This window comes from Pangasianodon hypophthalmus, chromosome 5 (assembly GCF_027358585.1).
Source record: "Pangasianodon hypophthalmus isolate fPanHyp1 chromosome 5, fPanHyp1.pri, whole genome shotgun sequence".
NCBI lineage: Eukaryota > Metazoa > Chordata > Actinopteri > Siluriformes > Pangasiidae > Pangasianodon > Pangasianodon hypophthalmus.
The window spans coordinates 30,669,741-30,685,850 of NC_069714.1; the positions used below are offsets into that span (position 1 = coordinate 30,669,741).

The window sequence follows — 16,110 nt, forward strand, 5'->3', positions numbered from 1 at the left end:
GTTTGGGGATGGCCCCTTCCTGTTCCAACATGACTGCGCATCAGTGCACAAAGCAAGGTCCATAAAGACATGGATGGCAGAGTCTGGTGTGGATGAACTTGACTGGCCTGCACAGAGACCTCAACCCCATAGAACACCTTTGGGATGAATTAGAGCGGAGACTGAGAGCCAGGCCTTCTCGTCCAACATCAGTGTGTGACCTCACCAATGCGCTTCTAGAAGAATGGTCAAAAGTTCCCATAAACACACTCCTAAACCTTGTGGAGAGCCTTCCCAGAAGAGTTGAAGCTGTTATAGCTGCAAAGGGACAACTCCATATTAAACCCTACGGATTAAGAATGGGATGTCATTAAAGATCATGTGCATGTAAAGGCAGACGTCCCAAAACTTTTGGCAATATAGTGTATGTAAATTCATTTCATTTCAATTTTTTTACACTATTTAATTAGCAATAACACAGCCAAGCCTCAACTGTTGTCATGGTTACACACCAACATAGTTACAGAATAAGGAACTGTAAATTTCTACTCTGATTAATGTTTCATAAATCATAAAACTTTAAGACTTTTGGACCCGACTATATTTCTATACACGTTAACAAACATTAACAGCTGAACGTGTTCACTTGCACGATTTTGTCTCATGGATTACAGGCTAACAAAGCTGAAATATGTGCTCCCATGAGTACAGTTAACAGTTCTCACGCTCTCTCAGACCGCCAAACACACTCCTCCATACTCAGCAGTAACTCCTGACCTGTGTGGGCTGAAGCTCAGCAGACGTGTGACACTGCTGTAAAATATTAACTATTGCTACGTAGGCTGTAAAGTGGCACACAGTGATAAATAGCGTTATCGCTCACCGGGACATAGGTTACGGATTAATATTCACACTGTGCCTGTAATTAAATTTAAAGTGCAAACGTATCTGTGCTTGATATGCTGCCTATCTGTCGAAGGACAAACAGTTCATTTCGTGATCCATACACACACACACGCGCATATACACATACTGCAGAGAATAGAAGCATGCACAGTGTTTTCTTACACATATTAAATAAAAAAATGAACTTCGATTTAATCCCAAAGGTAACAAATAACGTGGCTAAACATAGCCAAATATTCTTCATTTTATACCACAGCGTTTTCTGGATTCTGATCAGGAACTTACCTGTTTCACCAACATTCCACAACATTACATGGTTTTTAATGTTGTACTAAACATCACCAAATTGCTGTGGTGTAAGAGGAATAAAACACGACAGGATGTTCTGTTACACGAAGGTAATCAACCGCCGGGTGGTAACAGTAACTCCGCTTCATCACAACACGTCACAATTATATTCCTATAAGAGCTCGCGCTCAGGTGTTTTATTCCTTACGTTCTCCTGTCTGCACGGTGTCGAGCTTAAGTTCAATTTGATTTAAAGCCAATTGTAAAAAGACAAACACATTACATTTCTTCAGCTCAAGAGAGCTGTAATTTAGCATGAAATACTAGCTAGTTACCTACTATATATATATATATATATATATATATCTCATTGTAAATGATTGTATTGCATCATTAAACTAGTAGACCACTTGCTATCAGTGGTATCACTAACCAGACAAAGTGGCTAATTAGCTAAACAAATTGAATTAAGAAACCGGGGCACAGTGTTATATTTGTTGCTAAAAATGAACGTATGCTTGCAGTACAATGTATTATGGATAATACACACAGTTATACACATATGACATATACGACAGTTATAATATGCGTATCTGTAGCTATACTTTACTTTTTCTACTGTGTGATACTAATTACACTAATTAATCATTTTTAAGACCCTTCTCGGATATTTTCCTCTCTATATTCATGTTTAATCTGACACTGAACACTGGAAACCTGCTCTTGTGGCTTGATTACGCCTCGGGTTCATCACATTCTTGGAAAATTGAAATTTCGTTATTGTACAGCTGTGAAAGTTAATGTTGTACTGAGCTGCTTTGTAAATGATGGCTTTGCCGTAGTGTACTCAGGTTTAAATAAAGGGTTGGGAGGAAAAATAAATAAATAAACAAATAAACAAACAAACAAATACATTAAAAAAATATATTATTAAGAAGTCCTGGATGCACCAATGTTTAAGGGGAGAAAATCATATAAAATTTATTGTTGGTCAGTTTTTCTCTTTAACTTGCCATGAATAAACTGAATTGATAGTTTTAAGAATTCTGTGCTTTTATAGTAAAAAAAAAAAAAAAGACAATATTTTTCCTTCTTCTCTTTCTTAAGTTAAGACAAAAAAAAAAAAAAACGAACAACGACAACAACAAATATGCAGCTTGTCATGTTACCGAGAAAACACCTGAAGATGGAAAACATAAAGTTACAGCTTTACCTCTGACTGTTACAAAGTGCTGACACTGGAGACTCCTTCCATAAAGGTTACACAAACATCTCCTTAGAGAAAACGTCATTATATCAAAAATGTTATGCTTGTTAAATAACACATTGTAAGTCCCTGGGAATGAGCTGTTACTATAGAAACAGTAACATATTAGAACGAGCGCATTAATATAAACCTGCACTACTGTCAGAGAAAATAAATCCACACCTTCCTTCTGACCAATCAGAATCCAGAATTGAGCAGCACTGCGGTATAATTTAGTTAAACCTTCACTCTGAAACTTTAATCTTAAATAGTTTGACCAAGTTTTAAACTTGAAAAAAACCTGAAACATCACCTCAAACAAATCCATCTTCAGTCTGTCTTCATTTAGCCCCGAGTATCCAGTGCATATTTATGGAGCAGCTTCCCGCTCGGCTTCCCAGCCTCTCTGACCGCATTAAACTTTGTTAAAGTGATTTGTCAGGTGGTGAAAGATAAATCATAATTAGAACTGGAGCGAGACTCGCAGGCTCAGATCCATGTGCAAACCTGCAGGAGTGTGTAATGACTTTAACAGATAAATTAGACATGACACGATCACACCATTCATTCTCAGCTTGCATAGGTGTCGATGACAAAATCGCTTAAATTCTGCTGATCATCAAATTAAAATGACAATCTTAATGAAAGGAATTTGATTAAACAGAACCTCAGTCATTCTGCCTGCCTGGAGAGGATTTAAAGAGCCAGGTGTATGAGCTCCTGGGAGAAACGGGCAAAGTGCATTAGATATTAGATCTGGAAAAACGGATGGGCAAAATTACACAGAAATCATTTTTTCTGTCATACTTTCCCACATCCTCAAACGGGGTGGGTATCACACCTTCTGTCTAGGGCTTGCTTGTGAAAGTAGTTTCCTCACTACGACATTTCTTTAAGTCAAGTGGCTTTTGTCATTTCAACCGTATACAGCTGGTACACAAAACAACAAAAAAAACACATGAAACTACACAGAACTAAATAAGACCTGCATAAAGTGCACATGTGCAAATAATACAGACAATACAATACAGTAATTACTAAAACAGGACAGTAGACACAGTAAGAGACAGTGCGGCGCTGAACAGTACACAGCTCCAGTGTGGGTAAGTGTCAGATGTAACAGGTAGTGCAAAAACATATAACAATATAATAATAAAAAATGCTGTGAATGTAAACATTACACACTATGACATAGTATTCAGCAGATAAGTGTACTGTATATCTTATAGACATAACAGTTACTGGGGTAGCAGCCAGATAGAAAGTATAGTAGTGACAAAAAAATAAAAAGTACAATTTTTTTTTTATAAATATAGAAGCAACAATGCAGGTAGTCAAGACAGTGTTTTATCTACGGTGTTTAGTAACAATTTAAGAAAGAATGAAATGTGCAAAAATTGCAAAGGGAGTGCAAAAGTTACAGTGCACCCAGAGAGTTGAAGGTCTTTCTAAAGGGACCAGCATTAGGTCTAAAGCGGTCCTGGAATTTAAACTTTTTAATTATTTGCTCAGAACTTTAACTACTGAGAAAGTGAGCATGATGTACATTTAATTAGCTTTTAGACTGCAGTAAAGCTTGAAGCATTCATCAGTAGTCCTTAGAGTCCAATTATATCTTTTAAAGTTCTACTATATTCATATTTCCAGGTGAAACGCACTTGCTAAAGGTACAAAAGATGTTCCCTTGATGGTAGCACCCCAGTGAGAAGTTTGGTACATTAATTTTGTACATTTATAACTCTGTAGACAGGGTTGTCAGTATATTAGTTTCACTCTTAGGGCATCCAGGACTGGTTTGTCGACTTGTTTAAAGATTTACTTACTAACATAAAAGTATTCCTTCTGAACCGTGGATCGATTGCGCAATCCCATACATCATCTTTTGTGTTTGCAAAATGGTAGGCACTAGGTTCATCCATTAGCAGTGTTTTTTTTTTTAACCTTTTTTACATCAGTTAAGTGGAGGAGAACTACGCTTTTTGGATGCATGGCATGTTATGGTGCAGGAAAACCTGCAAACGAGGATCTGCTCTCGCATAAGAAAAGCTTTAACCATGCAGATCAGCACGAGATGCGCATTTGTCACGATTCTCACAGTGCAAGCACACACACCACAAATCTGAGCTAATTACAGCACTCCAGTCCAGTGAAGAGGCATTCCACCTCCTCCACTGACCATAACAATCCTTTCCCTGCCTTCACAAAACTTAAAACAGGAAGTAACACAACAAGCTGAACCAATCATGTTACTCGGCATACAGCACATTTCAGTGGAAGCAAGCCCCAGACCACCGTTTTCACTGAAATGCACAGAACCGTTGGCTTAAATGGCTCTGAGTCCAGAAATATAAATCTAGGTTTCCCCTAGTACCATTAAGGTTCTTCAGTTTAAGGAACCTGCATGGAAACCTTAAAGGTTCTCTATAGAACCTAACAGCAGAAGGTTTCCTTTTCAGATGGAGTTTCAAAAAGTACCCCTTTAGGGTACTAAGAACTTACAATTATCCAAAGAACCTTGTTTCTTTGACTTTTTACCATAGTAGAAGATAAATATCATCACATTTTCTTCTATTATCATATCTTCTTTATTATAAACTAAATAATCTAGCAATCAATGTAGGAATGCTACTATATACAGTAAATGCATATCTAAAGTCCTGGAGGTTTTTTCTGTTTTTTAAATTATTCTAGGCTTGGAGAGATTATCTATCAGTTCTGTCCTGGAATCGACCAGATTGTGTTAATGTCCCAATTTATAACTAAACTGCTTTAAATGTGTTCCTATTCCCCCTAAGGGACTCACTGATTATTACTTAGCATTATTTTATGTGCAAATTTAATTCAAGGCAGATGAGTCCTGCTTCTTTCAGCATGCAGCTGAGTGCCATTACTTTTCTTTTCCCTGGGGCTTGTTTGTGCAGCTGACTTTAAAAAAAAAGTTTTTAAAAGAGTGGAAATAGAGCCTTGTCAAGTAGATCGTCTCAGCGAAATGGGTTGCTGAAAGATTTCGGTTTCTTTTAAACTGACAGACTTTCTTGGTTTCCATCACACCACATGGCTGTCGATTTCTGGATTCTGATTGTTCACAAGGTGTTGATTTATTTTCTATAACAGCATCTCTGTCAGCAATCACTCATTCTTATACGTTATTGTTTCTATAGTAACAAGTCATTGACAGGGACTTATACAGAGAATTCAACATAATTCAACTGCTGAATAAAGACATTTTGAGGAGGGTTTGCTGAGATGGATCTCATTTAAAACTTTAAGAGATGACTGAACACTCTGCTAATAGGCTAAACTAATATTAGATAATGTTAGAATATATAATAATATATTAATAATAAATGGCCCATAAAAATTTTGCATGATCATATACTGCTCAAAAAATTAAGTCATACATTGGATCCCGATGAACGAAATATTCATCGTTTATATTCAATATAAAATAAAGTTGAAAATCTTTACTTATATGTATTGTGTGATTTATTGAGAAAAATGATGTCACAATGGTCAATGGAAGCCAAAGTCATCAGCATATTGAGGGATGGATTCAAAATCACACCAAAAATCAGAGTAAAATACTGAAATTACAGTTTGATCCAACTTGCATGAATTTCATCACGGCAACTCGTAATGTAAGTCAGTAGTGTGTATGGCCCCCACCTGCCTGTATGCACACACCCCCGACAATGTCTGGGAATGCTTCTGATGAGATGGCAGATGGTGTCCTGGGGGATCTCCTCCCAGACCTGGATCAGGGCATCAGTGAGCTCCTGGACAGTCTGTGGTGCTGCTTGGCGGCTTCGGATGCTCCGATACATAACGTCCCTGAGGGTCTCAATTGGATTCAGGACTGGGGAATGTGAGGGCCAGTTAATGGCATCAATGCCTTCATCATCCAGAAACTGCCTACTCTCTGTCCACCTGAGGCCAGGCATTGTCATGCGCCAGGAGGAACCCAGGGCCCACTACACCAGCGTAAGTTCTGACACTGGCTCTGAGGATTTCATCCCGGTACCTAACAGCAGTAAGGGTACCATTGGCTAGCACATAGAGGTCTGTGTGACCCTCCAAGGATATTCCTCCCCAGACCATCACTGACCCACTGCCAAACCGGTCATGCTGGATGATGTTGCAGGCAGCATAACGTTCCCCACAGCATCTCCAGACTCTATCAAGTCTGTCACATATGCTCAGTGCTCTCATCCGTGAAGAGAACGGGGCGCCAATAAAGGACCTGCCAATTCTGGTGTCCTCTGGCAAATGCCAATCGAGCTGCATGGTGCAGGGCTGTGAGCACAGGTCCCACTAGAGGACATCGGGCCCTCAGGCCACCGTCATGGTGTCTGTTTCTCACAGTTTGGTCAGAAGCATGCACACCAGTAGCCTGCTGGAGGTCATTTTGTAGGGCTCTAGCAGTGCTCCTTCTGTTCCTCCTCACACAAAGGAGCAGATTTTGGTCCTGCTGCTGGCTTGTTGCCGTTCTAGGGCCATGTCCAGCTCTCTTCTTGTAACAGCCTGTCTCCCAGTATCTCCTCCATGCTCTTGAAACTGTGCTGGGAGACACACCAAACCTCCTTGTGACGGCACGTATGGATGTGTCATCCTGGAGGAGCTGGACTACCTGTGCAACCTGATTGGGTTGCAGGTAGTGCCTCATGGTACAAATAGTGACAAGGACCCTAACAAAACATAAACCTAGAGACAAATCAGTCAGGAAGGATAAGGAGAGAGCAGTTGTCTGTGGCCACCACCTGCAGAACCATTCCCTTTTTGGGGGTTGTCTTGCTGTTTCATCTCCGTGCACCTGTTGTCACTTTCATTTGCACCAAAGCAGGTGAAACTGATTCAGACTCACTTATGCTTCCTAACTGGACAGATTGATATCGCTGAAGTTTAACTGACCTGGTATTACTGTAATGATTGTGTTCCCTTATTTTCTTACGCAGTGTACATTTGATTTAACCTGCTCGATCTTAATTATTTAATTCAGACTGATGAAAATCTTGTAAATGTAGTTGATTTAATTTAGAATGTATACATTATTTCTTGGCCCATTGCACTGTTTCCATGATGTTCACAGTAATTTCTGGGATAAAGAACCTTCCTGGTGCTGATTTATATCCATGTTTTCTTCCTTTGGCAGACATTCCGATCATTTTTGATCCTCAGACTTCTGACTCATCAGTGTTGATGCAGTTAGGAAGAGAGATTGGATTTAGATCAATACATATTAGAACATTTTCTACAATCAAATCAGCAGACTGTAATCATTGCCAGCTTGGCCAGATGATGCTGTAGACAATGTGCCAGACAATCTGTAGATTCCTCTATGGGATTTATTGGACATCAGAGATCCAAGCTGCTCTAACACATGGCACATGGCGTCAAACAGGATGCATGCTATCAAAAAGAGAAGTGATGTGAGAAGTGAGTGCATAAACATTACAGCCAGCACTCAAGAGGATTCTACAAGAAAATATCTGTAACGCAGGTCTTGCTTGACTGTGCACTGACTGATCCCGCATTAGAGCTGTGCGATGTTTTTCCCTGATTAAGATTTACCTCAAGACATAATCCTTAATCAGAATGCTATCATCTAGACACAAAAGGTATGCAACTTCACAGATAAACAGATAAACACCTAGGATGTTGCTATTTATGTTTAAACAGGACATACAATATTCAACAGACTAATGTGCCTTAAATACAAAAGGTATTAAATACCAATGAATGCAAAACTATCAAAAAAAATAAATAAATAACTAAAGTAGCTGTCATGTTTTTTCCATTTACAAAGAAAATGCATGCTTAATAATAAGACTTAGTCAAAGTTAATATCACAGTATTCACTGTCTCCTGAATTTAAACTCAGTTCTTCTGTCACAACCGGATATACTTCCTGTTCACAGCACACATATACATGAAATCATCTGTATCATTGCGAAGTCTTGCCAACTGTCCAGTCTGTGTACCTTTTGAGCATTGCTATTACCTGACTTCCTGGTTGATTATTCTGACTCTTGTCTTGCGTAACGTTTGGTTTACTATTTCTGCTTATGTTTACATTTGTGTACCAACTATTGCCTGCCTGCATCTTCGGAAAATAATAAATATCACATTCATGGATCCTAATTCTCTCTTTGAATCTGTAGTTCTAATTACATTGATTGCATATGTACTATATTACACAGGCCTAGGCTGACCCAACGTCCATCAATAAACTCTGAGAAGAGAAACGATGCTACTGCATTACTTTTTTCATTGGTATTCCGTGAAATGCCTGATATCATTCCCACCTGCTGTGTGAGGATTGGTTAGAAGTTCTTACTCACAAGAAGACTTTGGCAGTTGAGAACCAAACCAGTAAAAGGAATTCATTTTGTATAAATAAATGGATAAAAAAACTCTGCATTGTTCTAACTGTATAAAGTCTAATCAGTGGGACTGCAGTTTGAGCTAATCTTGTTCTTTTGGGAGAAACATTCCAGGCTTTCATGTATTTTACAGTTACTACACTGTAGGAGTGTGTACCTCAGTGTTCATGGAGAAGAAATGAACATTTCGATACGTGAACAGCAATACAGTAGAGTATATGAAAAATACAGGTATAGCCGCAAATTCCGCAAAATTCAAACACGCGTGGATGAGGTGGTTTGATGCTCTTTGATTTCATACAAATTAAGTTGTAGGAAAAGCTATAAATGCTAACTCTGCCCCCAAGGCTAACCTTAACCTTCATAACTTTACATACTACTTGAATCCGGCGAATTGTTACGAATTTACATGCATGAGGCCGTGTTCACATATCAGGTGCTGAGTTTAATTCTAGTCATTTAAAAAGTGCTACTAAGGCGCTGCAAAAAATGACATCTTAGCAATTGGAAATGACTTGAATATAGTCAAATTTATCGAGTATTTCCTACTATAAGATTGCAATTAAACAAAGATTATTAAGCCTATTTCTAGATTTTTCTAGATTACTCATTTCAAGCTTTTTACACAGCTTCAAGTAATTGTATTATTCTGTTGTCTGATAATTTTGCTTATTTCAAGCATTTATTTCTAGAAAGAAGCAAAATTATCTGCCAATAGAAAACTAAAATTTTAATCTTGAAATGAATAAGAATATTTAGAAATAGGCTTAATGATTTTACATTTGTTCTATATTAATTTCATAATCAGAATTATCAGATAATATTTTCTTTATTCAAGATATCTTCACTTCACATGCTAAGACATAATTTTTGCAGTGTGGTGTTAAAAACAGTATAAAAATAAAAGTTGATGCTCTCAGAGCTCTGGCTTACTTTGGAAAAGTTCAAAATTAGTGCAGTATTAACAAACATAAAACAAAACGAACCAATTTGTATAATCCAAATCAGTCTTCATGAGAAGGGAGCTATTTTATAATTGTCTCCTTGAGCTCGCAGCCCAGTGACAACATCTCTACAAAAGAAAATTATACTATTAATAAACAATAATTAAAAGGGTTAGGCATGCTCTATTCCTACATTACAATTATACACCGATTATTTTGAGTAATGACCACGCCCACCCTTTCCCACAGAGTATCACAATTTATTATCATTTTCATTCAACTCTTCAAGTACACACAGTTGGAACAGAAAGTACAATGTAAACTGAAAGATATCAGGCAGTCTGTTTGTTCTGCGTAGAGCATATTTAACACTACATGTGAAAGGCCATGTAAACAACATCATTCATCAGGACAGTCGATAGGACAGTGCGGACTCTGCAGAAAGACGCACTGTGAGACACTTCCCATAAAAACGCTGATGAAAATAAAAGACCAAAGCAATGAGAAGTGCAAGGCCACTTTTGGAATAATTCATGACATCAGACCAAAACGTAATCAAGCATGCATACTTACAACAGGGTGCCAAAATATATATATATATCGCCAGAATTAAATCAGCTGGGCTCAAATCCACAAGTAAAACTCGTTACATTGATTAAAGGCTGTACAGTTTTTGAGGTACTTTCAGTGATGGACTAGTTCACTAATGTTGACATATTTAAAACAGGAAGTCAAGGGGGTGTGGCTTATACTCTCACCAGCCAATACATAGGCCACGCCCCTCCACCAGTTTGAAACAAACTTAACAGAGGTTTAGCTAGTTAGCTATCTAAGTATGTAGGACATTCAAAACTTTTAAGACAGCTTGTTTTCTCCTGTGGAGTAGTCGTACATATATATAAAAAAATTATAGCCACACAAAATTCGAACGCGTGGGAAGGAGGTTGGAAGGATGGATTTTGTTTGATTTCATACAAATTAAGTTGTAGGAGAAGGGATAAACGCTAGCTCCACAGCTGACATTAACCGTGCCTTTATACACGACTTGAGTCAGGCGAAGTGTAATGAATTTACATGCATGAGGCCACGCTGGCGTTTCAGATGCCGACTTTAATTCTAGTATTTTTGCTACTAATGACTATAATACTTTTACTTTTGATTGGTATTTCTTTTGTTATGATGTGTGGTGTTCTCAAAATCAATATAAAAATGATACCTGATACTTTTCAGAGCTCTCACTTTGGAAAAATGTGAATTTAGCGCCAGTTACATCAACACGCTGATGTGAGCAGTGACGACACACACACACACACGGCCGAGCTGAGATCTGCCAGCGATGGTGCTCACCAGGCACAGGTTCACGTTAGACATATGCTTAAACTATTAATGTATGTGATGTGTGTTCATGTACATGTTCACGACATCATCTTTTTAAACTAGGAGAGAGAGAGAGAGAGAGAGAGAGACCGACACTCTGTGGTAATAAAAAATGAAAAAAAAAGGTGCATGAAATTCAGTATTTATGAATTAATGCATGAAATCAAATACATTTTAAATTAAATTGTATATAATTTCCAGGAAAGTATAAAAAAAAAACTAAATATCCATTGAACAAAACTTTGTATTTTTTTTTTAATATGTAATGCCATATAACTGTAGATATCTACCAATTTTTAATCAGATTTTATAGGCCCAATAAGAGTTGTCTGATCACATGACCTATTGTAGCAGGACAAGCAGCAATAGGCATGATACATTTTTGCAAAAAAGGAGTTAATAATATAAAATACTGCATGTTTAGAAAATGAATAATGAAGGATGTTGTAATGATAAATGTAATAAAATATGTGCTAAGGTGACAGTAAAAATTAGCAATTCATATAAGCTAGCATGTCATCACATGTAAGAGACGAGGATTTCCCACTAGCGTATGACCTCCAGTGAATCAAGAACTGGTCAGAAGGTGTTGATTAATTCTCTATAACAGCAGCTCTGACAGTAGTGCAGGTTTATATTACTGCGCTCGATCTAATATGTTATCGTTTCTATAGTAACAGCTCATTCACAGAGACTCGTACAGCGGACGCTCCACATAAACTAACATTTTAGGTATTTAAGTATTTGCAGTTTTATCAGTAACACAACGTTACTGTTGCGTTCATTTTTTGTATTATTAACTTCAAGAGAGAGAAAAAAGTGAGAACAGGAACTAACTAACATTAAATGTAACTATAAATGGATAAAAAGTATGATATGTCATTCTTTAATAAATTGTTGTTAACAAATTGCTGTGGTATAAGAGGAATAAAACACTTCAGGATGTTTCAGGAAAATAATCAGCTTCAGGGTGGTAAGAGTCGCTACAACGTTTTGCTGTAATTTATTTTTAAGAAATATTAGACTAATTTCTTAATAGTCAAAATATTTTGAGAAGTTTCGTGTTAATTGTTCTGTCTTGCGTCCACATAAAACTATTGTGTTTCGTCTTAATTCGCTTCGATCTGGTGGCCGACGCGAGCTTCTGATTTGAGCTGACCGCTTGTTGCCATGGTTTCACTGCTACTGCCTAGCTAGAGAAATAGCGTCTTCACCTGCGTAATCTTTCTTTCTATGTGGAAAGACGTGTGTCGTATGTTTAGTTACCTACATCAGAGGTGCCAACAATGCTGAGAAGAAAATCCTAGCAGACTTTTATTACTAACATGAAAGGAAAAATATCAGAGTTTTAGATCATATGGTAGCAACTTTTCATTGTTTGGATCTGGCGAGGATGGTTTTGGAGAGGAGAGGATGGAGCAGTAGCATTAGCCAGCTTGTTTGTTTTTTTTCTTGATTTGTGCCAAGCAAGAGTTTAAAAAAAACCTGTAACAGAAGAGTTTGGTGTATATACGCTACATACACAATATTTTCTATTGGCTCCGAAGAACGACTCTTATGAACATATAGGTCAAAGTTCATTTAGATAAAGTCGGCATGAAGCAAAAGCAACCGCTACCAGAAACAAAAGTGTGTTTCACGTCCCATCCTCGTTTAATTCATTAGCTTTTCTACTTGGGAGAATTATTTAGTTTTGATCTGACCACTGCTTTTGCTAAAAAAAAAAAAAGCAGAAAATGGTAAAAATTAAATAAATAAATAAATAAATAAATAAATATTAGGATTCTATTTGTAAGCACCTTTTAAAGGATACATCAAAAGACGTAAAACCATGTAGCAAAAGTAAAACTAATAAAAGCTTTACATTTTAAAATAAAACAGTGATAGATTAAAAGAGAAAAGAAAAGTGTACATCTTCATTTTCAGATGTCTCCCGTATCGGCGTAGCATCAGGTCATAAATCATAAATGCTACGGCTAAACCGTAAATGTTGGCACCTCTGCTGTATGTAAAAATATCTGTGAGGAAAGTCAAATGGTTTTATTGTGATTGCGAGGCGACTCGAGGCGACTCGGGAGGGACGTGTGCGGTGATAACTGCTGATATGAAACCTTAATAGTCGACTGGACTGTAATATAAAATCTCAAGGTTAATGCAAAACATGAAATCAATATTTACATCAATAAAAGATAAAAGATAAATATGAGGCAGTGTGCGGAGGTTGGAAAAATGTGGACACAGCTGTAATTATGATACATTCTTCTCTCTGAGGCAGAGCTGTTAATAATAAAGCAGGACAAAGCTGAGCTTGATATAGTTTTCTTTCTTTTTAAATTTTAAATAAAGCTGATGTGTAAATAATGACACTTCATCCACCTGTTTATGAGCATTTTTTTAAATTGCTGCTTCAGAAACAGCTGAATGAAAACAGCAAGAGAAGAAAGTTTCAACTGTCTGAAGTGAAAAATGTGGTGTGAATAAATAGAAAATGTGATAAGAGGGAATCAGGGAGCATCAGGGATAAATGAAGCTGTAGCGAGTGTGTGTTCCTGTACCTGTTGATGACATCATCATGTTTGCTGCCTTTATAATTTATAATAATCAATAAACAACAGCTGCTTACAAATCTCTTTATCTGACTTTTCTGAAATGTGTTCACAATTTACTGAAAAAATGCAAAAAATATGCATAAAATGTAGTTTTCTAAATGTATCAATTAATAAACAAAATAAATAAAATTATAAATAAACCAATAAAATAAAAAAAAACAACAAAACAGAATTAATAATTAAAAGATTAATAAAAAATTATAATGAATAAAATTAATGTATAAAAACCAAAGCAACATGTAACAAGTTAAAAGAAAGCAGCTTTTCCTTTCGGCTTTGGGGAAAAACTACAGGCAGAATTTTACACACGGACATCAGTGAACTTTCACTTCCTACCATCTGCATCACTTTTGTGAGAATAAAGGACCTTGGTCCATTTTCTTGGCCCAGGATATAGTTTCAGGGAATTGCCCATGGTTTCTGTCCATCTAAGTTCTCTTCTCTTGTACTCACAGCAACCAAGGACGTACCGTATACCGTACACAGTGGCTAGATTTGTGTTTTTTGGCTAGATACCAGAAGGTGGTGAGATGGAGTCCCCTAAAGCTCAACTATTCACCTCAAAATGTCTGAATCCAGCATCGTTAATGGTTCGATGGTTTGTTCCTCTGGGGAAACTTTAAAGATTCTCTGCAGAACCCTACCCTAGTGTGTGCTTGGACATCATCTTCAGATTGGTGTGATGTTATGGGTTTTATAAACGCACACACATATCATGGGAAATCTGTCCGATGATTTGCCACCTAACCAGACACCATTTTGTACTTCACTATCCAAAAACCAAAGAGGAAAAGCTGCTCAGTCTGTCAGCACTGTGTCTGCTTTCACACTTGGCATTGTGTTTCTCCAAAAAATCGTCATTTTTAATGCTCACTCTGCAACCATAATGGTGCTCTTCAGTTGTAGCTAGCATCTAGCCTGCTCTCTCAATTAAATTTATTATGATCAGTAATGCAGATGAAATAAAGATTGGTGACTCTGGTGATAAGGAGGTTGTTTGTCTTTGCTGTAACTTGAGAGGCAGAAAATCAAGAAAATTGGAGCTGTTTGTTTGATTTGACTGTTAAAGTGGGACGTCACATTGTGTACCGAAAAATAGACACTTTGTTCTCATTAGTTGGAATACTGGTGATGAAATATTTTCAGTTTAACATGTTGGAAATATACACAAGAGACTTTGTCATCTATGTTTTTTTTTCTTGCAATCTGAAAACAAACACCAAGTGTGAAAACAGAAAGTGGATAAAAGCTCCTGCTTCACAATCACCAGCTTCTGAACACATGGCTTTCTATTCTCATTCCACTTCCTGTTTATCACGGAAATGAGAAAACAACACGTCCCACTAAAATAGGGTTAAAATTATCCCCAGTGTGACAGTAAAACCAACGAAGAAGCCTTCATGTAACTGTACAGAGCAAATGGGATCCATGCAAGTCAACAAACTGCAGTAAAATTATTTAGTGGCACCAATTTTAATGCTTCAAATGAGCGAAGAGGATCAACTGCTGGTGCTAGAGGACATAAGCTACAGGGCTAAGGGGTCAAAGGTCAGGACTTGGGCTGATGCAACAATCTCTTTTGGTTTTAGTGGAAGATGAAGATCAGGCCTGCGTGTACACATTCATATACATCACATGATGAAAACTCCAGCTGCATCACGATGAAAAAAAAACACACTAAAAACCAGTTTGAAAAAATAATAATCAAAGAAAGCACTAATATAGTGCATAGTAGTGTTTTTGTCGATTGTTGATTGTTGTGTTTTGTTTCCTCATCAGTTACGATTTGTTCTTTTGTGCGAACACAGACTGAAGTTCTTCAATTTTTTTCTCGTCTTTTTTTCCCAGTGATGCAGAAACACGCAGTGAGAGCATACCCGAGATCCCTGCTCCATTAAAAAGGCTCGTCCTGGTCGAATGTCAAAACTAAAGGTTACGAAAACACACTTTTCCCCTCCAGTCTCAGGGATTAGCGAAGATCTCCTGATCTGACATGCTCCCTGTGGTCCAGGGTGAGGTCCTGGTTCTCTGAAGGGTCTGTCACATGTCCACGTCTCCATCGTAGGCCAGAGACAGTGCTTTCTGCAGAGGAGGGGAGTTACTCTGTTTAACTGGTCGACTGCTGAAAGAGAAAAATATCCGAGATAGAAAACATCAGGTGCAGAAGCTAGTGAAAAAAACATCTCCGGTTAAGGAATAGTGAGAGAATGAGAGCTGATTTAGGATCAGTTTCATAACAGTGGAAAGGAACTGCTATACAGTGTTCTTACTGGAATATTATAAAATGTCCAAACTGCTTCATTGTCTTATATATTGATAATATATATGATATTTTACAGTATATTTAAGCATTCACAAAGTGTTTTTCTCAGTGACCAAAG

General features: G+C 37.4%; 1 protein-coding gene across 3 annotated transcripts in view; it reads right to left on the reverse strand.

Annotated features, from left to right (window-relative positions):
• Positions 1 to 9,995: 9,995 nt before the first annotated feature.
• Positions 9,996 to 16,110, reverse strand: part of thsd7ba (thrombospondin, type I, domain containing 7Ba) — a 282,645-nt gene continuing 276,530 nt past the window's right edge. For all 3 annotated transcript variants that reach the window (XM_053234261.1, XM_053234259.1, XM_053234260.1), the window contains exon 29: positions 9,996 to 15,851. In XM_053234261.1, coding sequence (XP_053090236.1) covers positions 15,770 to 15,851 — 82 coding nt within the window. In that variant the 3' untranslated portion in view covers positions 9,996 to 15,769. The remainder of the gene's footprint in view (positions 15,852 to 16,110) is intronic.